Source organism: Pecten maximus, chromosome 10 (assembly GCF_902652985.1).
Source record: "Pecten maximus chromosome 10, xPecMax1.1, whole genome shotgun sequence".
Taxonomy (NCBI): Eukaryota; Metazoa; Mollusca; class Bivalvia; order Pectinida; family Pectinidae; genus Pecten; species Pecten maximus.
In genome coordinates, this window is record NC_047024.1 from 10,997,220 (window position 1) to 11,024,623 (window position 27,404).

General features: G+C 39.5%; 1 protein-coding gene across 4 annotated transcripts in view; it reads left to right on the plus strand.

The window, feature by feature from the left end:
- LOC117336006 (dihydropyrimidinase-like) overlaps nucleotides 1–27,404 on the plus strand; it is a 97,283-nt gene continuing 69,879 nt past the window's right edge. The window contains exons 1-2 of one of the 4 annotated variants that reach the window (XM_033896320.1): nucleotides 1–115; nucleotides 503–883. In XM_033896320.1, the coding sequence (XP_033752211.1) occupies nucleotides 551–883 (333 nt within the window). In that variant the 5' untranslated portion in view covers nucleotides 1–115; nucleotides 503–550. Of the gene's footprint in view, nucleotides 116–502; nucleotides 884–13,081; nucleotides 13,115–27,404 lie in introns of those variants that run through there. The other 3 variants (XM_033896319.1, XM_033896318.1, XM_033896325.1) reach the window with 3 other exon arrangements.

A 27,404-nucleotide genomic window follows, 5' to 3' on the forward strand; every position in this document is an offset into this window, starting at 1 on the left:
GACAACACATTTGTAAGTGTGTTCGGTGTTGTTGGGGAGCTTTGCTGAACATCACATGTGATACAAGTTTACATCGGTTTGTGGAGGATAATTACACTGTTTACCCAAGGTCACTGTAAGTTTTATTCTGTCATGTGTTTCACGACAATTTAGATGTCTTGCTTATATCATTTTATGCATTTCTGAATTATACTTGTAGTTGGATCAATAGAAAATATCATTTGACATAGCAAATTGATATTAATGGATTTAAGGTTTGCATAGTTATTATATTAATATTAATATTTATAAGAATTTTCGGATACTAATTCCAACATTTGCCGAAGATATTGTTACTTTTTGATAACGAAATCTATAGATCTCTATAGCATATATTGATGCATGCTTGGTATTGATGTCTTCAGCAGCTGGGGTTGGCATAATGAACTTGATTGATTTTACACCTGGTTCATACATTTGTATATAAAGAGGGAATATCCCAAGATCTATTTTTAACTTTCAGTTTTATATCCAGTGAAGTTGATAGCAGGATTAGAAGATCACCTTAATCATGGCTGACAAGAAGAAGGATCCCAAGGATGATGACGACTTCGACTTTTTTGCACCACATCCTCATCCCACCAAAGTGAGAGTAAAGAACTCTTTCTTCAACATGGTACCAGATGCATATAGTGGAAAATCCATTGATTTCAAAGAAGATCCAAGGAGGACTCCAACCAAGAAACCCAATAAGAGTATTGCAGAGGCTGAGAATGAAGAGACGAAGGAAGAAGAGACGAAGGAAGAAGAGAAGAAGAAGGAAGAAGTACCTCCTGTGGAAGAGAAGCTGGAGGCAGAAGCTGTGGTGACACAGGAGGCCAACCCCTGGGATCAGTCAGACACGGTAAATACAGTAATGTCACAATATACACAGGTGTACCAGTCAGACAGGTAAATACAGTAATGTCACAATATACACAGGTGTACCAGTCAGACACAGTAAATACAGTAATGTCACAATATACACAGGTGTACCAGTCAGACACAGTAAATACAGTAATGTCACAATATACACAGGTGTACCAGTCAGACAGGTAAATACAGTAATGTCACAATATACACAGGTGTACCAGTCAGACAGGTAAATACAGTAATGTCACAATATACACAGGTGTACCAGTCGGATACGGTAAATACAGTAATGTCACAATATACACAGGTGTACCAGTCAGACAGGTAAATACAGTAATGTCACAATATACACAGGTGTACCAGTCAGACAGGTAAATACAGTAATGTCACAATATACACAGGTGTACCAGTCAGACAGGTAAATACAGTAATGTCACAATATACACAGGTGTACCAGTCAGATACGGTAAATACAGTAACGTCACAATATACACAGGTGTACCAGTCAGACACAGTAAATACAGTAATGTCACAATATACACAGGTGTACCAGTCAGACAGGTAAATACAGTAATGTCACAATATACACAGGTGTACCAGTCAGACACAGTAAATACAGTAATGTCACAATATACACAGGTGTACCAGTCAGACACAGTAAATACAGTAATGATACAATATACACAGGTGTACCAGTCAGATAAGGTAAATACAGTAATGTCACAATATACACAGGTGTACCAGTCAGACAGGTAAATACAGTAATGTCACAATATACACAGGTGTACCAGTCAGATAAGGTAAATACAGTAATGTCACAATATACACAGGTGTACCAGTCAGATAAGGTAAATACAGTAATGTCACAATATACACAGGTGTACCAGTCAGACAGGTAAATACAGTAATGTCACAATATACACAGGTGTACCAGTCAGACACGGTAATACAGTAATGTCACAATATACACAGGTGTACCAGTCAGACAGGTAAATACAGTAATGTCACAATATACACAGGTGTACCAGTCAGACACAGTAAATACAGTAATGTCACAATATACACAGGTGTACCAGTCAGACAGGTAAATACAGTAATGTCACAATATACACAGGTGTACCAGTCAGATACAGGTAAATACAGTAATGTCACAATATACACAGGTGTACCAGTCAGACACAGGTAAATACAGTAATGTCACAATATACACAGGTGTACCAGTCAGACACAATAAATACAGTAATGTCACAATATACACAGGTGTACCAGTCAGACAGGTAAATACAGTTATGTCACAATATACACAGGTGTACCAGTCAGACACAGTAAATACAGTAATGTCACAATATACACAGGTGTACCAGTCAGATAAGGTAAATACAGTAATGACACAATATACACAGGTGTACCAGTCAGACAGGTAAATACAGTAATGTCACAATATACACAGGTGTACCAGTCAGACAGGTAAATACAGTAATGTCACAATATACACAGGTGTACCAGTCAGACACAAGTAAATACAGTAATGTCACAATATACACAGGTGTACCAGTCAGACAGGTAAATACAGTAATGTCACAATATACACAGGTGTACCAGTCAGACAGGTAAATACAGTAATGTCACAATATACACAGGTGTACCAGTCAGACAGGTAAATACAGTAATGTCACAATATACACAGGTGTACCAGTCAGACAGGTAAATACAGTAATGTCACAATATACACAGGTGTACCAGTCAGACAGGTAAATACAGTAATGTCACAATATACACAGGTGTACCAGTCAGACAGGTAAATACAGTAATGACACAATATACACAGGTGTACCAGTCAGTTATATCTATGTACCCGTCACTTAATTATCCCAATATAACACAGTTGTACTGGTCACTTAAATAGTCCTTATATAACACAGGTGTACTGGTCACTTACTGACAGTAACAGGTGTACCGGTCACTTATCTCTATAATTAACACAGGTGTACCGGTCACATATCTCTATATAACACAGGTGTATGGTCACTTATCTCTATATAACACAGGTGTACCGGTCACTTATCTCTATATAACACAGGTGTACCGATCACTTATCTCTATATAACACAAGTGTACCGGTCACTTATCTCTATAAAACACAGGTGTACCGGTCAATTTCAGGTATACTGTTTTACTGGCTATAAAACAAAGGTATACATTTCAATTAATTTCATTCAATTAAACCTTTGTTCACTAAAACTGACCATAATCACAGGTCTGACATCTAATAGTTTAGAAAGAGACACCTACAGTAATGATCACAACATCCTAGTTAACTCGGACTTTCCCCACCCATTTCAGGCAGAATTTGTAAATTCAGTAAACCTGAACTTCAAGTGAACCATTTGTGACTCTAAATGTTTTGATATATACCAGATAGCCTCCAGGCCTCAGAGTGTTCTAAGTACATGTAAATATCTGAGATTTCCTCTAAATAAGCCTGGAGCATCCTTCTTGATAAAACAGAAAATTTTTACTGATTTGTTTTCACTAAATGGTATATGATAATTAATCTCAATTATTATTTCCTCCTTAGACATTAGATTAATATATTTTTTTCAGTTACGTTCTTCAAGTTTTCAGATCTGAGAGATACAAGTTAATACATGGTATACATCATATGATATATAAATGAAACTATCCACCAAGCACCCTTGTACAATATCATTATTTTTACTATAAAGTTTTATCTAAAGTAATTAAAAATGATACTGGAAAGTGCAAACAGTTATTAGCAGAAACAAAGGCCTCCTCTAACACATTCAGAAAAAGTTTTTTTAATGGCCCAAATTAAAGCTATAATAAGTAACAGAGTTATGTCCCTTTTCCAGACAATTCAGACTGAGACTAGAGGTAAACCTCTTCAAACCATTTTTGTGTGAAGGTTACAGCCCCATTTCCCAACAGTCCTTCAACCAACCATTAAGGATCAGAGTTATGACCCCTATTAAGGTGTTACTAATAGCTCAGTTGGTTAAGCATCATCCAAAAAGCATGCAATGGGCCGTCCCTATGTTGGTCGGAGATGTCACTACCTACTGCTTGTTGAACTGAGGTCCAGAAAGCATGCAATGGGCCGTCCCTATGTTGGTCGGAGATGTCTAAGACACTATCTACTGCTTGTTGAACTGATGTCCAGAAAGCATGCAATGGGCCGTCCCTATGTTGGTCGGAGATGTCACTACCTACTGCTTGTTGAACTGAGGTCCAGAAAGCATGCAATGGGCCGTCCCTATGTTGGTTGGTGATGTCTAAGACACTAGCTACTGCTGTTTACCAAAGCTAACACACAAACCCCCAATTCTAACCAATCAGGACCATTATATAACACAGTTCCCTATTCCTACCACTGAGGACAACAAGTGCCCAATTCAATTCATTCTTGATAGATAAAGGCACCTATCCAACACAATGAGGACCATGTTAAGACCCGGTCCTATTCCATTACACAGCAGAACCAGATAGATGTTAGGTCCTTCTTCCATCCACTTAATCATCAGAGTTAAATCTCTGGACAAATTCAATATTTGCCATAAAATGTATGATAATTAAGTTGTTCATCTCAAATAACCAATAAATTATCTGGTTTATGATATGCAATTATGAAGATTATCAATAAATGTGTTACATGACTGAGTGCAGGACCTCACTAGTGAATGCTTCATTTGTGATACTGGTAATTAAAGCTGGTTATAGTGACTGAAATATATAATTTGTTAGACTGTTGGTGTTATTGGTGATTGGAAATGATCTAAAGGACCAAACAATTCTTGGAAAGGCAATATATTATAATGTTTGTTGCTTTGTCTATTTGTTCCTGCAAAAAATGCTTTTCTGGGTCATAGCTTCCGACTCCTCGAAGGTTATTGAAATTTCATGGCTGTATGAAGTATGGTATGGAAACGCATGGAAGGTTGATAGGTTTTAACATGGCAGCACCCTGGCCAAATCACAAAGCTCTTTAATGAGTTTGAATCATTTGGTACTGTAAATTCTGGATCTAATGAACCATCATATTAAAATTACACATCATATATCTATTATCTGTGATCACATTGACAGAATTTTCCATCAAATCCATCGAATACATCCTATTCTGTATCTGCCGGAAAGTTCCTGTCAGAGTATTCCCAGCTGATAATTGAACACTCATCCACAGCAGATTGTCTGCAGAAATCATAGTTGCATATGCTCTGCAATATGAAATTATTATATAATCTTGTTTTCAGAGTGCTGTATGGTGTTCTCTGTATCAACTGGTTATCGTGTGATGTGTATGTAGGATGGTAAGGTATGGTGTACAGGGTTATATTGTACCAATTTTGACATAGCACGTCCAAGGCCATTTAAACATCAACGTTTCAGGGGTTATATTTGGTTGTGTTTAACATCAAGGTCACAGGCATCATATTTGGTGTGTTATCATCAAGGTCACAGCTAGGTCATATTTGGTGTGTGTTTAACATCAAGGTCACAGGGGTCATATTTGTTGTGTGTTTAACAACAAGGTCACAGGAATTACATTTGCTGTGTGTGAAACATCAAAGTCACTGGGGTCATACTTGTTTTGTGTTTAACATCTATGTCAAAGGTCATATTTGTTTTGTGTTTAATATGAAGGTCACAGGGGTCATATTTGATCTGTGTTAAACATCAAGGTCACAGGTCATATTTGTTGTGCATTGCCATAACTTTTAACTGAAGGTAGAGCAATGATATTTGATAGATATATGGTGGATGGAAAGACAGTGTGTTGGCATGTTGTGTACCACATAGGGATCTGTATGCCTGTATGAGTGGTTAAGGTGTACCGACACTTTATCACTAGCCCTCCACCACTGGGTTGCGAGTTCGAAACCTACGTGGGGCAGTTGCCTGGTACTAACCGTAGGCCGGTGGTTTTTCTCCGGGTACTCCGGCTTTCCTCCACCTCCAAAACCTGGCACGTCCTTAAATGACCCTGGCTGTTAATAGGACGTTAAACAAAAACAAACCAAACAAACCAATCTGAATGCCAAAGATCAATGTCATTATTGAGGTCAAATATTTCTGATCTGTTCAAGTCGCTTATTTTGTACATATCATCTGATTTGCTGATGCTAGGTCAAAGACATTTAATAGATTTGATGGGATGTCCAGATGGTGTGTAGTGTACCACTTTCTAGTCTGAGTAAAAAGGTCAAGGTCACATTCAGGTCAAAGGTAATTCCATTCCACAGGACACTCCTATTCACTGAAGGTAGGTTTATAAAAAAAACATTTATATATGTAGCTTGGCAAGGCAGTGTACCACATTTGGGTATAACGTCAGTGGCCATTTATCCATCTATGATGCTTTTTCAGACCATAATATACAACTTACTGAATGTAGGTCAACACTATTTTCTTGGATACCAACATGATGGCACATTTGCTATCAAGGTTATTCACTCAGTAACCCATATCTTCTAACTCAATAAAATGTAGCTATGGATGCAAAGATGTGGAATGAGAAATCAGTACAATATTTTAGTCTGTATACCTAAGGCCAATGTTACATCAAGGTCAAAAGTTAAATGCATTGACTGCTTAATTAACACGGAGTCTACTAAAGTCAGGTCTATGATATTTGATGGGTTTAGATTGCAAGGGTGTCAGGTGTAATGTGGACTATTTTTTGAGTTGACTCAACCACAAAAGTTAAGATCATATTGAAGTCAGACATTGGTAAGGCTGTGTATAAAAGCCCTTTTTGAGTTGTGTACAGTGTACATGTGACTGTCTGTGTTAAACCACCATATCCATGTATTTTTCAATCCTTTTATGCAAGTTATAGACTGAAATTTCTGTTTCACTTTTTCCAGTTACAATGGCTCTTCTTGGAGAGTGTAATCAGTCATTTCACTTGTTTTCTTGTTTATTGGTTGGTAAAATCACAGGGACTTGGCAGGAATTTCCAACCAATAGTCTAATATGTATTATAGTATATATATGGACCATGGATTGGAGATTTGTGCCAAGTCTTTGGTGATTAAATGGACTTTTCTCTCCATTTCATTTGTAAAGAGTGTAATTTGAATGTGATTCAATGCCTACTCATGGTCCTGTTATGACCTATGGGCAGTATGGAACCATCAGGTACCGAGCCTCTAATCTCCCCTTATCTATGTTAATGTAAATACCATGTCCACTTTACTAGCCGACATTATCTGATCAGTTTCTAGTCTAGTGTATCACTAATCAGGGCTCATAGTGGATGTTTTTACCAGGTGGTCTATTTTGCTACCAAGTCCTAAAATCTTAATGCCAATTAGAAAAGTTAGTCGCCAAAGTACCCAAGTTGTCTTAATTTTGAAAAAAATATCTTTTAATTCTTTTATTCAGTATTAAACATCTCTGTAACTTTTTCAATTGTGAATATCATTTTAGCATTGCCAGTAACCTTTGAAAGGTTAACCAAATCGCAAATTTACACAATTTTTTAGTTGCCATGCAGACGTCTTATAGGTCAATAACTGGTCGCCAATGGTGAATTTAAGGCGCCATGGCCATGAAATAGGCACCACTTTGAGCCCTGACTAAGAAAACTTTGTTCAATTTTTGTATCACTTCCAACACTTCATATTATTTGTGTTTCTGATAAACCATAATAAGATTAACAAAATAAGATATGATTTTATTGTTTAGTGTTATGAAACAATTACCCTGCTGTTATCAGGTAAAATAGACAAGTATTTTTACTTCCCTGGATGTACATTATATACACCCCTCTATCACCCTGTATCACACACAAACACACCTTAAGTACAATGTAATTTGCAGCTTCCACTGATTAATGAACTCTGAGCCAATCAAACATCATCAGGGAGTTAGCTGTACACTGATGATGTACCACAGATACTGCTAGTGTGGCTATATTTCTCATCTCTGTAGTTTTATGCCTCAACAAACACAGGTTCTCTGCCAAGTTTTTAACAGTTAACATCCTACCTCATTGCAAGAAAACATTGATACTGGCGACAACTTGCCTCTCTAGTAAGTGTTACTGTATTTACACAAAAGTAAGTGATATGGGTATGTACAAAATTGTACAATGTAGTTAATATTTCTACCAAATTTCAAAATAATTGAATTTTAAATACCAAGACATTGAAATAATAATTTGTAGCCGAACGATGGTTGCAGACAGTCGGAACCTAAATTTCTGAGATACTCTACATATTGAGTGCTTGTTGAGATGGGTCACAGCAGATCAACACACACTTTAAAAGGTATTGCACCTTCCCAACCATGAGGATGTTCTCTCCTGTTTCCTCCCATAGCTCTTTAACCTTTGACACACTAACCCACCAAGCCAACTAGAGTGGTGATTGATATAAGTTGATAAATCTTGTTTTCCTATATTGCTGTAAAGTAGATAGTATAGAGTGGGCACCTGAAACATAAAACTACATTTCTAGCATTTTTATTCTGTCATCGAAAATGTTAAAGGGCCATTCCATCATTGAAATACGGAGGTCGGTTAGTGCCACATGAAGTAAACTTTTTATGTTTAACTAAGTCATAATTACGAGATAACTAAGTCGTAATTACGACATACTAAGTTGTAATTACGAGGTAACTAAGTCGTAATTACGAGATAACTAAGTCGTAATTACGAGATAACTAAGTCGTAATTACGACATAAAAAAGTTTACTTCATGTGGCACTAACTGGCTTCAAAAGAAAGTAAATGGGAATCTTTTTATTTTTCTCAACAAGTAAAAGTTATAAACTTTACTGTAATACATTAAGTCCAAAGATAACCCAAAGCTCTAAGACATTTTTTTGTTTTTGAAAATGTAACTTTGAGTCTAAAAATGTGAATATCCCCAAATGACTACCAATACAAACATGCACGGACAAATTCATGGACAGAAACGAAAATGATGTATGCGACTCCCTGAGTTAGTGATTAGCTAATGGTCACTGGAATCGGAATCAGTGAGAAAATGAGGACTCAAGATAATAGTGAATGTCATAAGAAGTCGTATGAATATCGGCAAATAGATGGAAAGATGGAAGGAGGTTGTGTAAGTCAAGATGAGTAAGGAATTTGCATTGCTTCTGGAAATTTCTGCGGAATACTCAACTCGATAGCCCGACAGATTCGTAATGAAGTTATGCTCAAAGTTACACTTGCTACCATGCTACCAAATCACAGACAGTAAGAAAGCAACTGTTACATCATTGAACCACTATAAATGATTTTACATGTTGGTACTAAATCTGTAGCAATTTCCTTCATTTACATTCATGCCACATGCTTTAATTTTGTTTACATAACACACATGTACGTTCCCTGTTGTGCTCATATTCATGTGACTTTGTGCATGAGTAAGATCATGTTTGTGTGTAATATTTAAAAGTTTTTGATATTCTTAACTCATTTACTAGCTGTGCATGCACGTTACCCTAATTAGTTGAGGTAAAAAAGCTATAATTGGGGTTTATCATCACAACAAAGACTGATACACCTACATCAGTCACTATGCTGTGATCTGTTTAGGGTTGTCTTTGGTGTCACATGATATCTAAATGAAGCAAAGGAGGCGTAGCTGAATATCCAGTGCAATGCACAGCTGCAGAATTTTGCAGATTTTCTGTTCAAATATGATATTTATTCCATCACAGTTAGTCATAAATAGGAGTGTAAGGTTCTTTCATTTATCAATCTTATAAATTACTGTACAGCTCATATCTGCCATTCGAACAAAGGAATGCCTCTTTAAGGCTTTGAATCCTATTTGGCACATCAGATTTCTTTCCTTTCGCTGTGTAAACGAGTTTGTTGAGGTTTTGTTGGAGTGTGTAGGGTTCACTGCCATTCTGCAGGTGTAAGATGCTGGTAACAGTAAATAGGTATACCAGCAAATGTGTCAAATAGAGGCTGAACTGTCATAATGATCTGTAATGAGGAAGGTCACTACACAGATTAATGTGTAGTGATATTTATTAATGGTTTTCTTCCTTTATCATCTTAGAAGGTGTTGGTTATTGTTGATAGTTTATATTGGTGCAGATTTGGAGTTACTGTTGAGGGTTTATATTGGTGCAGACTTGGGGTTATTGTTGATAGTTTATATTGGTGCAGATTTGGGGTTACTGTTGAGGATTTATATTGGTGCAGATTTGGGGTTATTGTTGAGGATTTATATTGGTGCAGATTTGGGGTTATTGTTGATAGTTTATATTTGTGCAGATTTGGGGTTATTGTTGATAGTTTATATTGGGTGCAGATTTGGGGTTATTGTTGATAGTTTATATTGGTGCAGATTTGGGGTTACTGTTGATAGTTTATATTGGGTGCAGACTTGGGGTTACTGTTGAGGGTTTATATTGGGTGCAGACTTGGGGTTACTGTTGAGGGTGTATATTGGGTACAGACTTGGGGTTACTGTTGAGGATTTATATTGGGTGCAGACTTGGGGTTACTGTTGAGGTTTATATTGGGTACAGACTTGGGGTTACTGTTGAGGGTGTATATTGGGTACAGACTTGGGGTTACTGTTGAGGGTTTATATTGGGTACAGACTTGGGGTTATTGTTGAGGGTGTATATTGGGTGCAGACTTGGGGTTACTGTTGAGGATTTATATTGGGTGCAGACTTTGGGTTACTGTTGAGGGTTTATATTGGGTACAGACTTGGGGTTACTGTTGAGGATTTATATTGGGTGCAGACTTGGGGTTACTGTTGAGGTTTTATATTGGGTACAGACTTGGGGTTACTGTTGAGGGTGTATATTGGGTACAGACTTGGGGTTACTGTTGAGGGTTTATATTGGGTGCAGACTTGGGGTTACTGTTGAGGGTGTATATTGGGTACAGACTTGGGGTTACTGTTGAGGATTTATATTGGGTGCAGACTTGGGGTTACTGTTGAGGTTTTATATTGGGTACAGACTTGGGGTTACTGTTGAGGGTGTATATTGGGTACAGACTTGGGGTTACTGTTGAGGGTTTATATTGGGTACAGACTTGGGGTTATTGTTGATAGTTTATATTGGGTGCAGACTTGGGGTTACTGTTGAGGATTTATATTGGGTGCAGACTTGGGGTTACTGTTGAGGGTTTATATTGGGTGCAGACTTTGGGTTACTGTTGAGGGTTTATATTGGGTACAGACTTGGGGTTACTGTTGAGGGTTTATATTGGGTGCAGACTTGGGGTTATTGTTGAGGGTATATATTGGGTGCAGACTTGGGGTTACTGTTGAGGATTTATATTGGGTGCAGACTTGTGAAAATGTGAATACAGTGGAGTGTAGGTGGTGATGTTTTTACCATTTGTACAATTGTAACAAGTCAGAGTGAAGTAAGTCTGTTATAGACAGGTGTACAAGGAGATTATCATGGTTTATTTGTAAATTTTATCGAAGTTAATACAATGCAGGATATATTGTACATTTGTATGCAATATATAGATAAAGGTCAGGTTACATGTATAAAGCTCTACCCTGGAACACTGTTATAGTAAACAGAATAATGTGTATGTGTTCAGTGCTGAATCTCTCTGTTCTGATTGAGCTACAAAGTTTTGACCTTGTAGCTCAGATCGAGCATGCCTTGAAAGTTCATTGGCATTTTCCTCTGACTTATAATTTACTGTTGGTCTGTAAAAGTTACAGGCATCTGTGTCTGTAAAGTTAAAGGCGTCTGTTTGTAGGTATAGACTAATTCCAGTAATTCATTACAGACACATTCAATAATTGAAATCACATGCTAATGTTATCTCATTAGACAAGCTTACTAATGCACCTAACAGTATATGCCCCCTACCTTTATAGACAGATTTGTAAGCATGGGAAATTCTAATTTGGTGCATTTGTTTACTAACAATGGTCCTATGTAATTCACCAAAGAAAGATGTTTTAGATATAACACAACAAATATATTTCATATGAAACAGCAGTAAGATTGAGGAAAACTAAATTACACCATCAGGGGGTTATCCTTTACTAGTCATAACATTAGGACTTCTGTGTAACAACAGTTAGGCAATGGCAGACTTAGACGCTGACATATTCAGACATGGTGTATCTTGGTTCAACACAACAATTAGGCAATGGCAGACTTAGACGCTGACTTTCAGACATGGTGTATCTTGGTTCAACACAACAGTTACGGCATATGATGTCCAGGCACCTATATAGCTGGTATATAGGCATGCAATGTCTGTCACATTGACCTTGATAAGTATTGTTGAATACACAATGTGTCCTTTAACTTATTTCTAGTGACCTTGACTAAACAATGTGGCCTTGAACATGTCTATAGTAACCTTGACTACACAATGTGTCCTTAACTCAAATTATCTATGGTAACCTTGACTACACAATGTGTCCTTGAACTTGTTGACAGTAATCTTAACAACACGAAGTGCCCTTGACCTTGATGACAATAATCTTAACAACAAAAAGTGTCCTTGAACTTGATGACAATTAGTGAATTGTAACAACAAATAGTGTCCTTGACCTTGATGACAATTAGTGAATTTTAACAACACGAAGTGTCTTTGACCTTTATGACAATAATTTTAACAACACAAAGTATCCTTGACCTTAATAATTACCTTCGCTACAGAATGTGTCAAATTTGGCTTTATTGTCTACAGGCACAAACAACAGTTTGTAAATAATGTACATGTACTTAATTTGATGCACTCATTAATTTTAGTCCAAAACAAATTAAAACAGATTAGCGGAATGATGAATTGATTAGCGCACCAACAATGAGTGCCATAGAAACCACTGTAGACAATCAACAATTACTGCAATCATGATTAAGCTGAATGCTATCAGTGCAAACAATGCTAAAATAAGATCACCACTAAAATATGTATGTTTACAGTAATCAGCAAAAATGGCCTGTGATGTGAACCTGAGATACATGGTAGGGGAGGGGGTAACAGCTCCAAGGAGGACAGGGTTTAGGGTATGTGTCTGGTGTTGTTAAAATGATTTATAAGCATCCTTTGTGTTGTGGTCTTACAAGAACAATAGAGTTCCATTCATATGGAGACCATTACTGGGTACAGGAGGGACTGTTAGATCAGTACTGTAGTGTTGTGTAAATCGAGGAAATAAAGGATACTTACAGCGACAACAGACAGTGATTGGTACAGGAACATTACACAGACAGAAGGATGCTGACATTGCCGTTGGTAATGTACTTTGTCATCACATTAGGATTACTGCATGTAACATCATGTCAATTGATACCTTATCATTATCCAATCACCACGTAAACTAACCTATATAATTGATGTTTAATTCATTAGTCCAAGTCATACATGTATTAGAAGTCACAGGATAGGTACATACAGCTATCAGTCAGGATTCATTGTTATTTAGCAGATTGTAACTGTGCATAATTGATGTCATGACAAGTCACCCCTGTTATATTAAGATTTTTATAGGTGTTATAGATAAATATTGTGATAAATCATCCCGGTTATAATAAGATTTTTATAGGTGTTATAGATAAATATTGTGATAAATCATCCCGGTTATAATAAGATTTTTATAGGTGTTATAGATAAATATTGTGATAAATCAACCCTGTTATAATAAGATTTTTATAGGTGTTATAGATAAATATTGTGATAAATCAACCCTGTTATAATAAGATTTTTATAGGTGTTATAGATAAATATTGTGATAAATCAACCCTGTTATAATGAGACTTTTATCGGCGTTATAGATAAATATTATCATCCAGCTGGAGTACTTATAAATAAAGATGATATGAAAACAGAAGAGTCTGGCTAACAACCCCCTATTGGAGATGTGGTACAATGTTAGGCTGGGATGTATACAGTAGCTATCATATGTTAGTGATAAACCTCCACTGTAGTCATCTTGGTCCCCCCATCACAGTCATCTTTCCACATCTTGGTCCCCCCATCACAGTCATCCTCCCACATCTTGGTCCCCCCATCACAGTCATCCTTCCACATCAGTCTTCAGGTCTTGCTTATCTGAGACATAAGGTATTAATGGACTACAGTGAATATGTTAGATTGGTCCCCTGTCTCCAGAATAATAAACTATGATCAAATTGTGTCTGTGATTGTGCCTCTAGGATATGTCTGATTCTAGGTTTCAAACTAGGGGGAGATAATCTGGTATTAGAATTTAGAACTCTGGGCAATTCTTTACAAAAAAAACCCAACAAAACAACAACATCATAAAAAACAACACAGCTGTCAATACATTGATTGATGCATTCTTTACTTTAGACTTTACTTTTAGGTAGTAGTTACTGAAATTCATTAAGAATTCTCCTTATCTTCCATATAGGTAGGTTATTTTAAATCCTCACTTATGGCAGAAACAATTAAAGGAACATGAATTAGTACTACATCTCACTGACAATACCAAAGCTGATGTTCCTTATAAACCTTGGACCCGAATGAATGTCAGGAAGTGTTCCAATTCCTTCACAAATACATGAATCTGTCCATTTCTAAAATCATTTAGGAATACCATTTCACCTCTAAACTCATTCAGGAATACCATTTCACCTCTAAAATCATTTAGGAATACCATTTCACTTCTAAAATCATTTAGGAATACCATTTCACTTCTAAACTCATTTAGGAATACCATTTCATTTCTAAAATCATTTAGGAAAACCATTTCACCTCTAAAATCATTTAGGAAAACCATTTCACCTCTAAATGAATACCATTTCATTTCTAAACTCATTTAGGAAAACCATTTCACCTCTAAAATCGTTTAGGAAAACCATTTCACCTCTAAATGAATACCATTTCACTTCTAAACTCATTTAGGAATACCATTTCACCTCTAAATGAATACCATTTCACTTCTAAAATCATTTAGGAATACCATTTCCATTCTAAAATCATTTAGGAATACCATTTCACTTCTACATTGTAAATTCATTTAGGAATACCATTTCACTTCTAAAATCATTTAGGGATACCATTTCACTTCTAAACTTATTTTGGAATACCATTTCACTTCTAAACTCATTTAGGAATACCATTTCCATTCTAAAATCATTTAGGAATACCATTTCACTTCTACATTGTAAATTCATTTAGGAATACCATTTCACTTCTAAACTCATTTAGGAATACCATTTCCATTCTAAACACATTTAGGAATTCCTGTCCATTTAAAACTCATTCAGCAATACATTTCCACATCATTACTGGTTCAGAGATACCTGTCATCGTCTAAATTAGTTCAGGAATATCTATCTATTTCCAAACTTGTTATGTGTCCATTAAATGGTATCCTTTGTTATTACTTGCAATGTTTCACTAACTTTCTTTAACTCCCATTTGTCCTGAAAAAGCTGTTGGAACCTTCCCTCTGTTCAAAGGTTTTATCACTGTATAGGGAGCTGGTGGTGTAGACTGGTCTTTATCTATGTACTATTGACAGCTGTCAGTCTGACAGTTAATAGAGAGAGAGTTATCTACTGATGATGGCCTTGTATTAACCACAGAGTATACCCTGGAGAGTGGTTAGATAGGCCAGTTAGGGGGATGGAGTTCCACTATGTGTATTAAACACTGATTACTAACACTGATACAGGCACAGATCATGACCTTTATTTTAACAAGCATTATCAGCTTAATTGGTAATTTACTCAGATTTAAATTGATATAGCTTTCATTCATCAGAAAGTTATGACTAGTTTTTGCTTTCCCAAATGGTGTCATTTTTGTGACCAGTTTGAATACTAACATATAATATCTCTATACTTGAGAATTTTGCAATCTGTTTGAAAATTTCCTTAATGAAACTTTTGATGGAACATTATAATAAAGCGTGCTTTGACACTTTAGACCTGGGATTGGGTACACTTACATGCAGAGAGAGAAAGAGAGAGTTATTGCCATTTGACACTTGATACAGAACACATAATCTGTTGTTTTAGAATAGTATATCATTGGTAGATCTGTCCATTTGTTGGTTATTGTCTGATCTGCAGTAGATCATCCTCACCAGGGCAACAGTGCTACTGTACCAGACCCTCAACAGAAGGCAATCAAGTTCAGTAAATTACACAAGTTACAAATTATGGCAAGCCAAAGTGGAAAAAAGTCACTATTTATGGATATCCATAATTCATTTAAGAATATCCATAAATAATTCTAAATATCCATAATTAATTCTGATATCCATAATGCGATTTATGAATATCCATAAATATGTATTATGGATATCCATAATTAGATTTAAGAACATTCAAAAATGAATTATGGATATCCATAAATCAGTGCCCTCTATATATGTACCAGTAGAATTGGTCACATGCATGAGGAGTACACTGGAGTACAAGTCTCCTACTGTGTAAAAGTAACCACTGTTCAATTTCATGTCCCATGGATCCTTGCTTTCTTCAGGGCTTTGTATCCTTGACTCTCACATTTCTCATTTCAAGCTGAATAGTATTGTATATAGTTGTAGCAAATTTGGTATGCCTTGGTTGAACCAATAACCTTACTGTTGAGTGAACACTCAAACAGTAGACAAACGCCAAAGGCAATATTGTCTTGTCAAGTAAAGCATTAAAAACAAAACAGTACTGAAGTTTGGAAGGAAAGAAAATATGAAGATCTTAAATATTACTATGCATGCACATATAGAGTACTACATGTCAGTGTTTATTGTACACATCCACTCATCTTGTTTTATAAGTAATTCTTCAAGGGACTCATGGAACACCAACTTAGACCATCAGTGTCAGAGATGATGTAGCTTTAAATACAGTTACAGGTTTTGATGTTAATTTTATCCTCACATTAATGTAGTGCACATTTGATGTACCTCACCATCAACACTGGCGCAGTGTAAGGTTTTCTGTAATATCTCACGGACAGTTTCATGTTCTCCTCATATATATCACTTAAAAACTGGGCAAGAAGTACTTCAACGAATTATGTGTACAACCAATGTTTGTTATTTTAGTATGACCCTAAGGGTTGGTGCATTCAAAACCACAAACAAACAAACACATAGGATAATTAAAGCTGAAGATTGTAGGAAGTCAATTGATATTAAATGACCCATACTTAATTGAAGAGGACTTGTTACTGAAACTTATAATTATCACTTAGAGTGACTCCTTCCTCTCCTTCATATTTATAGGTTCTACGCCAGCAACATTTAGGGACCAAATAAATCAATTAGAGTATTTTATTTGCTTAAGACATGTACACAAGTATTATTTACAAACATGCCTACTTAGTGATAATGTAGTGTGACCTCAGATGTGGAAGGTCAGTTGGTTTCAGAGTCTGCTTTTTATGGGCTAAACATTTGATTCCTTGTCTGTCTCCTGGTCCAGTGATATGTCATTTCAGACCAATCACTGTACTTATAATTTAGGAATTGTAGGTGCATTATGTACATCATTCTGTTATAGGTCGCCAATAGGTGGAGGATACTGGTTCAGTCCCCTGTTGGGTACTGGAGGATACTGTGTCAGTCCCCTGTGGGGTACTGGAGGATACTGGTTCAGTCCCCTGTGGGGTACTGGGGGATACTGGTTCAGTCCCCTGTGGGGTACTGGAGGATACTGGTTCAGTCCCCTGTGGGGTACTGAAGGATACTGGTTCAGTCCCCTGTATGTTAGAGGAGGATACTGGTTCATGATCAGTCCCCTGTATGTCACAGGAGGATACTGGTTCAGTCCCCTGTGGGGTACTGGAGGATACTGGTTCAGTCCCCTGTGGGGTACTGGAGGATACTGGTCCAGTCCCCTGTATGTTACTGGAGGATACTGGTTCAGTCCCCTGTGGGGTACTGGAGAATATTGGTTCAGTCCCCTGTATGTTACAGGAGGATACTGGTTCAGTCCCCTGTATGTCAGGAGGATACTATGTGGCGCAGTTGCCAGCTAGGTACTGACCGTAGGCCGGTGGTTTTTCTCTGGGCACTCCGGCTTTCCTCCACCTCCAAAACCTTGCACGTCCTTAAATGACCCTGGCTGTTAATAGGACGTTAAACAAAAACAAACCCAACTGGTTCAGTCCCCTGTGGGATACTGGAGGATACTGGTTCAGTCCCCTGTGGGATACTGGAGGATACTGGTTCAATCCCCTGTTGGGTACTGGAGGATACTGGTTCAGTCCCCTGTGGGGTACTGGTGAATACTGTGTCAGTCTTCTGTGGGGTACTGGAGTATACTGGTTCAGTCCCCTGTGGGGTACTGGAGGATACCGGTTCAGTTCCCTGTGGGGTACTGGAGAATGCTGGTTCAGTCTTCTGTGGGATACTGGAGGATACTGGTTCAGTCTTCTGTGAGGTACTTGAGGATAATGGTTCAGTCCCCTGTGGGATACTGGAGGATACTGGTTCAGTCTTCTGTGGGATACTGGTTCAGTCCCCTGTGGGGTACTGGAGGATACCGGTTCAGTTCCCTGTGGGGTACTGGAGAATACTGGTTTAGTTCCCTGTTGGGTACTGGAGAATACTGGTTCAGTCCCCTGTGGGATACAGGAGGATACTGGTTCAGTCCCCTGTGGGGTACTGGAGGATACTGGTTCAGTCTCCTGTGGGGTACTGGAGGATACTGGTTCAGTCCCCTGTGGGATACTGGAGAATACTCACTTATTAGGTTCAGTCCCCTGTGGGATACTGGAGGATACTGGTTCAGTCCCCTGTATGTTATTGTAGGATACTGGTTCAGTCCCCTGTGGGATACAGGAGGATACTGGTTCAGTCCCCTGTGGGGATACTGGAGGATACTGGTTCTGTCTTTTGTATGTCACTGGAGGATACTGGTTCAGTCCCCTGTGGGATACAGGAGGATACTGGTTCAGTCCCCTGGGGGATACTGGAGGATACTGGTTCTGTCTTTTATATGTCACTTGAGGATATTGGTTCAGTCCCCTGTATGTTACTGTAGGATTCGAAACTGGTTCAGTCCCCTGTGGGGCACTGGAGGATACTGGTTCAGTCTTCTGTGGGGTACTGAAGGATACCGATTCAGTCCCCTGTATGTTACTGTAGGATACTGGTTCAGTCTCCTGTGGGGTACTGGAGGATTCTGGTTCAGTCTTCTATATGGTACTAGAGGATGCTGGTTCAGTCCCCTGTATGTTACTGTAGGATACTGGTTCAGTCTTCTGTGGGGTACTGGAGGATACTGGTTCAGTCCCCTGTGGGATACTGGAGAAAACTGGTTCAGTCCCCTGTGGGATACTGGAGAATACTATTTCAGTCCCCTGTGGGGTACTGGAGGATACGAGCTCAGTCCCCTGTGGGACACTGGAGGATACTGGTTCAGTCCCCTGGGGGATACTGGAGGATACTGGTTCTGTCTTTTGTATGTCACTGGAGGATACTGGTTCAGTCCTCTGTGGGATACAGGAGGATACTGGTTCAGTCCCCTGTATGTTACTGTAGGATACTGGTTCAGTCCCCTGTGGGGTACTGGAGGATACTGGTTCAGTCTTCTGTGGGGTACTGAAGGATACCGATTCAGTCCCCTGTATGTTACTGTAGGATACTGGTTCAGTCTCCTGTGGGGTACTGGAGGATTCTGGTTCAGTCTTCTATATGGTACTAGAGGATGCTGGTTCAGTCCCCTGTATGTTACTGTAGGATACTGGTTCAGTCTTCTGTGGGGTACTGGAGGATACTGGTTCAGTCCCCTGTGGGATACTGGAGAAAACTGGTTCAGTCCCCTGTGGGATACTGGAGAAAACTGGTTCAGTCCCCTGGGGGATACTGGATGATACTGGTTCTGTCTTTTGTATGTCACTGGAGGATACTGGTTCAGTCCTCTGTGGGATACAGGAGGATACTGGTTCAGTCCCCTGTATGTTACTGTAGGATACTGGTTCAGTCCCCTGTGGGGTACTGGAGGATACTGGTTCAGTCTTCTGTGGTGTACTGGAGGATACCGGTTCAGTCCCCTGTATGTTACTCTAGGATACTGGTTCAGTCTCCTGTGGGATACTGGATGATTCTGGTTCAGTCTTCTGTATGGTACTGGAGGATACTGGTTCAGTCCCCTGTGGGGTACTGGAGGATGCTGGTTCAGTCTCCTGTATGTTACTGTAGGATACTGGTTCAGTCCCCTGTATGTTACTGTAGGATACTGGTTCAGTCTCCTATGGGGTACTGGAGGATACTGTATCAGTCTTCTGTGGGGTACTGGAGGATACCTATTCAGTCCCCTGTATGTTCCTCTAGGATACTGGTTCAGTCTCCTGTGGGGTACTGGAGGATTCTGGTTCAGTCTTCTGTGGGGTACTGGAGGATACCTATTCAGTCCCCTGTATGTTACTCTAGGATACTGGTTCAGTCCCCTGTGGGATACTAGAGGATACGGTATCAGTCTTCTGTATGGTACTAGAGGATGCTGGTTCAGTCTCCTGTATGTTACTGTAGGATACCGGTTCAGTCCCCTGTGGGGTACTGGAGGATACTGGTTCAGTCCCCTGTGGGGTACTGGAGGATACCGGTTCAGTCCCCTGTGGGATACTGCAGGATACCGGTTCAGTCCCCTGTGGGGTACTGGAGGATACTGGTTCAGTCCCCTTTGGGGTACTGGAGGATACTGGTTCAGTCCCCTGTGGGATACTGGAGGATACTGGTTCAGTCCCCTGTGGGATACTAGAGGATACTGGTTCAGTCCCCTGTGGGGTACTGGAGCATACTGGTTCAGTCCCCTGTGGGATACTAGAGGATACTGGTTCAGTCCCCTGTGGGATACTGGAGCATACTGGTTCAGTCCCCTGTGGGGTACTGGAGGATACGAGTTCACTCCCCTGTGGGATACTAGAAGATACAGAGGTTGTTACATGTAATTTCATCCATGTAGGAAGCTGGAGGTTGCTGGTTTGATCCCCTGTAAGAAAATGGAGGTTAAATGTAACAAGTTTGATCCCCTGTATGGAGATGGAGGTTGCTGGTTTGATCCCCTGTATGGAGATGGAGGTTGCTGGTTTGATCCCCTGTAGGGAGCTGGATGTTGCTTGTTTGATCCCCTGTGGGGAGCTGGAGGTTGCTGGTTTGATCCCCTGTAGGGAGCTGGAGGTTGCTGGTTTGATCACCAGTAGGGAACTGGAGGTTTTTGGTTTGATCCCCTGTAGGGAGCTGGAGGTTACTTTGAACCCCTGTAGGGAGCTGGAGGTTGCTGGTTTGATCCTCTGTAGGGAGATGGAGGTTGCTGGTTTGAACCCCTGTAGGGAGCTGGAGGTTTTTGGTTTGATCCCCAGTTGGGAACTGGAGGTTTTTGGTTTGATCCCCTGTAGGGAGCTGGAGGTTACTTTGAACCCCTGTAGGGAGCTGGAGGTTGCTGGTTTGATCCCCTGTAGGGAACTGGAGGTTTTTGGTTTGATCCCCTGTAGGGAGCTGGAGGTTACTTTGAACCCCTGTAGGGAGCTGGAGGTTGCTGGTTTGATCCCCTGTAGGGAGCTGGAGGTTACTTTGAACCCCTGTAGGGAGCTGAAGGTTTTTGGGTTGATCCCCTGTAGGGAGCTGGAGGTTGCTGGTTTGATCCCCTGTAGGGAGCTGGAGGTTGCTGGTTTGATCCCCTGTAGGGAGCTTGAGATTACTTTGAACTCCATTGACTTAGGGAGCTGGTTGTTGCTGAGTTGATCCCATGTAGGGAGCTGGAGGATGCTGGTTTGATCCATTGTAGGGAGCTGAAGGGTTCTGGTTCAATTTCCTGTTGTAAGGGAGCTGAAGGATGCTGGTTCTATTCCTGAGGGAACTGAAGAATGCTGGTTCAATACCCTGTAGGGAGCTTAAGGATGCTGATTTGATCTCCTGTAGGAAGTTTTAGGTTTGATCCCTTTGGCTAAGGAAGCATGCACTGTTGTTTTTTTGTTGTTTACCAGTAGCAATGATCATTCATTAAGACTAATAGACTTGACTTCCCGTAGGGAGTTAATGTTATACTGGGTGGTACGTACTCCTAACAGACTGTTTAATAGCTGATCTCTGGAAGGTATTGTATTTACTTTGTACTTTAAAGTTTCTTCTTACATAATCCGGAAACAACAAATTATGAAAGTACTTTAAGGTTTAATTTAGACATGTGTATATCCTGAAACACCAGTATTCTATAATGGTCTGCCAAATTGTTTAGTAATCTATAATTATTTTCATTTAACACATTATCACCTGAGACATAAGTCTTGTGCATGGTGTATCAGTTCATAATTCTATATTTTCAACTTCTTTTCAATAGCCTAGAGGCCTACAGTCATGATACTCGACCAATAGTATTCTTGGATGGGCTACCAAGTTTGTTGAATGACCTTTATCTACATTGTAGTTTCAAGGTCACAGTGTTCAAATGTGTTTAAATCTTTAAACTACTTCTTCTCAATAACCAATAGGCCTCTACTGAGAGACCTGATATTGGGTCTGTAGCATGCTGGTTTGAAGGGATTCCAAGTTTATCAAAGGAAAGACCTTAACCTACTTTAAAGTTCATAAGTCAAATGCACAAAAAGCTTAAAATGACTTCTTCTTAATAACCATTAGAGGCCAAGCAGTAAGACCTGGTGTTGGGCCTGTAGCATCCTGGGATTAAAGGGGACCAAGTTTGTTCACATGAATAACATTCAGGGTTAAAACTCACAAATGAAATGTCAAACATGTGACGAAAAAAACAACAGAGCTGGGTTCATGATATTGGGCCAGGAATATAGTGGGTTGAAGGGCTCCAAAGTTTGTCAAAATGAATGGACATTGCCAATGTCATCATGAAATGCTTGACAAATATAAACTTTGAAGTTGCATTTGTAGCAGGTGAGAGATACAAGCCCATTGGACCTCTTGTTTAGCTACCTGTTATAATTTTATGTGCATTTAGGGAAAATATTATGGAGAGTGCAGACTGTTAATTTCTGTCAGTCAATGAAAAAATAGCATCACTTATAGAAAAGAGGATGACATTTTGTCTGAAGTGCTTCCTGAGAGACAGTGAATTACTATCTAGAAACTTCTGCCTACAGCAGAATCAATCACACACAAAATGGCTTGGTGTAGATTAAATCTGATACACAGCTATTAAGTCTGGGTCTTTTTGCAGTATTTCCATTTCTTCTTTGTCTGACTCAGGCTGTACATGCATATGTTGATATTGGAGTTGTCCATCATTTCTCGTGGCTGTACTGGGGAAGAGAAAAAAAAAACGTTTCTATGGCGTAACAATCAATGGTGTTATCGGTGGAACAGACCAGTAGCACAAATGAATCATACCGTTATCATAGACAAATGAATAACATTTGTTGACTGTTGTAAAACGTTCGTAAGAGGCAGCTATAGACGTAGCAGACTAAGCCTCAGCTGAAACAACATCAACCCAAAAACGTACCAATGTGTAGAATTACGGTATAGCACAAGCAATAAAACCTGTAACTGCTAGCAGTGGTGCTGGCAATTTCAGTTTTATTTGTCAGTCGAAAGGTCCTTGAGATGTTTTGTACGGGGTGAGTTTTATAGTGTGTGTGGTGCATATTGCCTTAATTCTGTCATAATGCTGCTAAACAGAATCCTTAGATTGCATTAGAGGGGAAACAGCTGTGAGAGGCTGCAGGTTGTGTGCTCCACCCTCCTGACAGTCCTGTGGCCCTGCTATCATTGTTTTAGTCCTCTGTATATATAGTTCTCAAAATAAAATCCCTATCAACTCCCAACATTTACAGTTTAACAGTAGGAAATTAATCTTTGAAATGTTGTATAATTACTAAGAACAGTTTACTAGTTCCCAGGACCATTTCTACAATGAAAAGTTTACTAGTCCTTACAAATATTTCTATGTTGAAATGTTTACTAATCCCCAGAAACAGTTTTGCAGTGAAAAGTTTACTTATCCCTGGGACCAAATCTAGAGTGAATAATTGACTTCTCCGAACATTTCTACATTGAAAAGGTTACTAGAGCTCCCTAGAAATATTTCTTAATTGAAAAGTTTTCTGTAGTCTCTAGGAAGATTGCTTTTGTGAAAAACGAACTAAATCCTTGAAATCATAAGCCTTTTGGTTCACTGAAATTTTAAAGCACAATGATAAATTGGTTCACCTGCAATACTAATTAAAAAAACAACTAGGCACCTAGTAAAATGTATTGAGTACTAAGGTGGGGTTGTATACTGCTTGGGCTAGTGTGGTATTGTGACTTTTGTGCTGCTGTAGGTTTTGATGGCTTTATGCTTTGGGGACTCTGTAACTATTGATTCTGATGTCTTCATGAGCTTTGTTGATTACGTAATAGAAAGTCACAAGGCACTGACATAACATACATATTGGTGTCTCAAAATGCTGGCATGCATAAGTCAACTTGTATCTGATGTATTTTGGGAAGAGTATAAGATTTACAAAGAAATCACCAATAATCTGGATGATTACCCGTACAATGCTTCCTTTCAGATTAAAAACATTTGCAGATCAGTATATATGTATCCGTACAATGCATCCTTTCAGATTAAAAACATTTGCAGATCAGTATATATGTGTTTTAAATGATCAATGGTGTACAGTACAACATCTGTGACTATTTGAATTTGGAAATATTTCCATACTTTATACGTCATTTTACAGAATTGACTGTCCCAACACAATGGAACAATAATTCCTCTTTGCTTTTTATATACAAAATGTACATCTATGGTAAAGATCTATACCATGTGTCTGATATAGTCTCTGATTAAATCACAGACCAACAGTAGGGACCTAGGGTTAGGACTGATTACATCAAATACAAACTGTGATGACCTAGGGTTAGGACTGATTATATCACAGACCAACAGTGAGGACCTAGGGTTAGGACTGATTATATCACAGACCAACAGTGGGGACCTAGGGTGAGGACTGATTATATCACAGACCAACAGTGAGGACCTAGGGTTAGGACTGAATATATCAAATACAAACCGTGAGGACCTAAGGTTAGGACTGAATATATCACAGACAAACAGTGAGGACCTAGGGTTAGGACTGATTACATCAAAAACAAACCGTGAGGACCTAAGATTAGGACTGAATATATCACAGACCAACAGTGGGGACCTAGGGTTAGGACTGATTATATCACAGACCAACAGTGGGGACCTAGGGTTAGGACTGATTATATCACAGACCAACAGTGGGGACCTAGGGTTAGGACTGATTATATCACAGACCAACAGTGGGGACCTAGGGTTAGGACTGATTATATCACAGACCAACAGTGGGGACCTAGGGTTAGGACTGAATATATCACAGACCAACAGTGAGGACCTAGGGTTAGGACTGATTATATCACAGACCAACAGTGGGGACCTAGGGTTAGGACTGATTATATCACAGACCAACATTGGGGACCTAGGGTTAGGACTAAATATATCACAGACCAACAGTGAGGACCTAGGGTTAGGACTGATTATATCACAGACCAACAGTGGGGACCTAGGGTTAGGACTGATTATATCACAGACCAACAGTGGGGACCTAGGGTTAGGACTGATTATATCACAGACCAACATTGGGGACCTAGGGTTAGGACTGAATATATCACAGACCAACAGTGAGGACCTAGGGTTAGGACTGATTATATCACAGACCAACAGTGGGGACCTAGGGTTAGGACTGATTATATCACAGACCAACAGTGGGGACCTAGGGTTAGGACTGAATATATCACAGACCAACAGTGAGGACCTAGGGTTAGGACTGATTATATCACAGACCAACAGTGGGGACCTAGGGTTAGGACTGATTATATCACAGACCAACAGTGGGGACCTAGGGTTAGGACTGATTATATCACAGACCAACAGTTGGGACCTAGAGTTAGGACTGATTATATCACAGACCAACAGTGGGGACCTAGGGTTAGGACTGATTATATCACAGACCAACAGTGGGGACCTAGGGTTAGGACTGATTATATCACAGACCAACAGTGGGGACCTAGGGTTAGGACTGATTATATCACAGACCAACAGTGGGGACCTAGGTTTAGGACTGATTAAATCACAGACCAACAGTGAGGACCTAGGGTTAGGACTGATAACATCAAAAACAAACCGTGAGGACCTAAGATTAGGACTGAATATATCACAGACCAACATTGGGGACCTAGGGTTAGGACTGATTATATCACAGACCAACAGTGAGGACCTAGGGTTAGGACTGATTATATCACAGACCAACAGTGGGGACCTAGGGTTAGGACTGATTAAATCACAGACCAACAGTGAGGACCTAGGGTTAGGACTGATTACATCAAAAACAAACCGTGAGGACCTAAGATTAGGACTGAATATATCACAGACCAACATTGGGGACCTAGGGTTAGGACTGATTATATCACAGACCAACAGTGGGGACCTAGGGTTAGGACTGATTATATCACAGACCAACAGTGGGGACCTAGGGTTAGGACTGATTATATCACAGACCAACAGTGGGGACCTAGGGTTAGGACTGATTAAATCACAGACCAACAGTGGGGACCTAGGGTTAGGACTGATTACATCAAAAACAAACCGTGAGGACCTAAGATTAGGACTGAATATATCACAGACCAACATTGGGGACCTAGGGTTAGGACTGATTATATCACAGGCCAACAGTGGGGACCTAGGGTTAGGACTGATTATATCACAGACCAACAGTGGGGACCTAGGGTTAGGACTGATTATATCACAGACCAACAGTGGGGACCTAGGGTTAGGACTGATTATATCACAGACCAACAGTGGGGACCTAGGGTTAGGACTGATTATATCACAGACCAACAGTGGGGACCTAGGGTTAGGACTGATTATATCACAGACCAACAGTTGGGACCTAGAGTTAGGACTGATTATATCACAGACCAACAGTGGGGACCTAGGGTTAGGACTGATTATATCACAGACCAACAGTGGGGACCTAGAGTTAGGACTGATTATATCACAGACCAACAGTGGGGACCTAGGGTTAGGACTGATTATATCACAGACCAACAGTGAGGACCTAGGGTTAGGACTGATTATATCACAGACCAACAGTGGGGACCTAGGGTTAGGACTGATTATATCACAGACCAACAGTGGGGACCTAGGGTTAGGACTGATTATATCACAGACCAACAGTGGGGACCTAGGGTTAGGACTGATTATATCACAGACCAACAGTGGGGACCTAGGGTTAGGACTGATTATATCACAGACCAACAGTGGGGACCTAGGGTTAGGACTGATTATATCACAGACAAACAGTAGGGACCTAGGGTTAGGACTGATTATATCACAGACAAACAGTCGGGACTTAGGGTTAGGACTGATTATATCACAGACCAACAGTGGGGACCTAGGGTTAGGACTGATTACATCAAAAACAAACCGTGAGGACCTAAGATTAGGACTGAATATATCATAGACCAACATTGGGGACCTAGGGTTAGGACTGATTATATCACAGACCAACAGTGAGGACCTAGGGTTAGGAATGATTATATCACAGACCAACAGTGGGGACC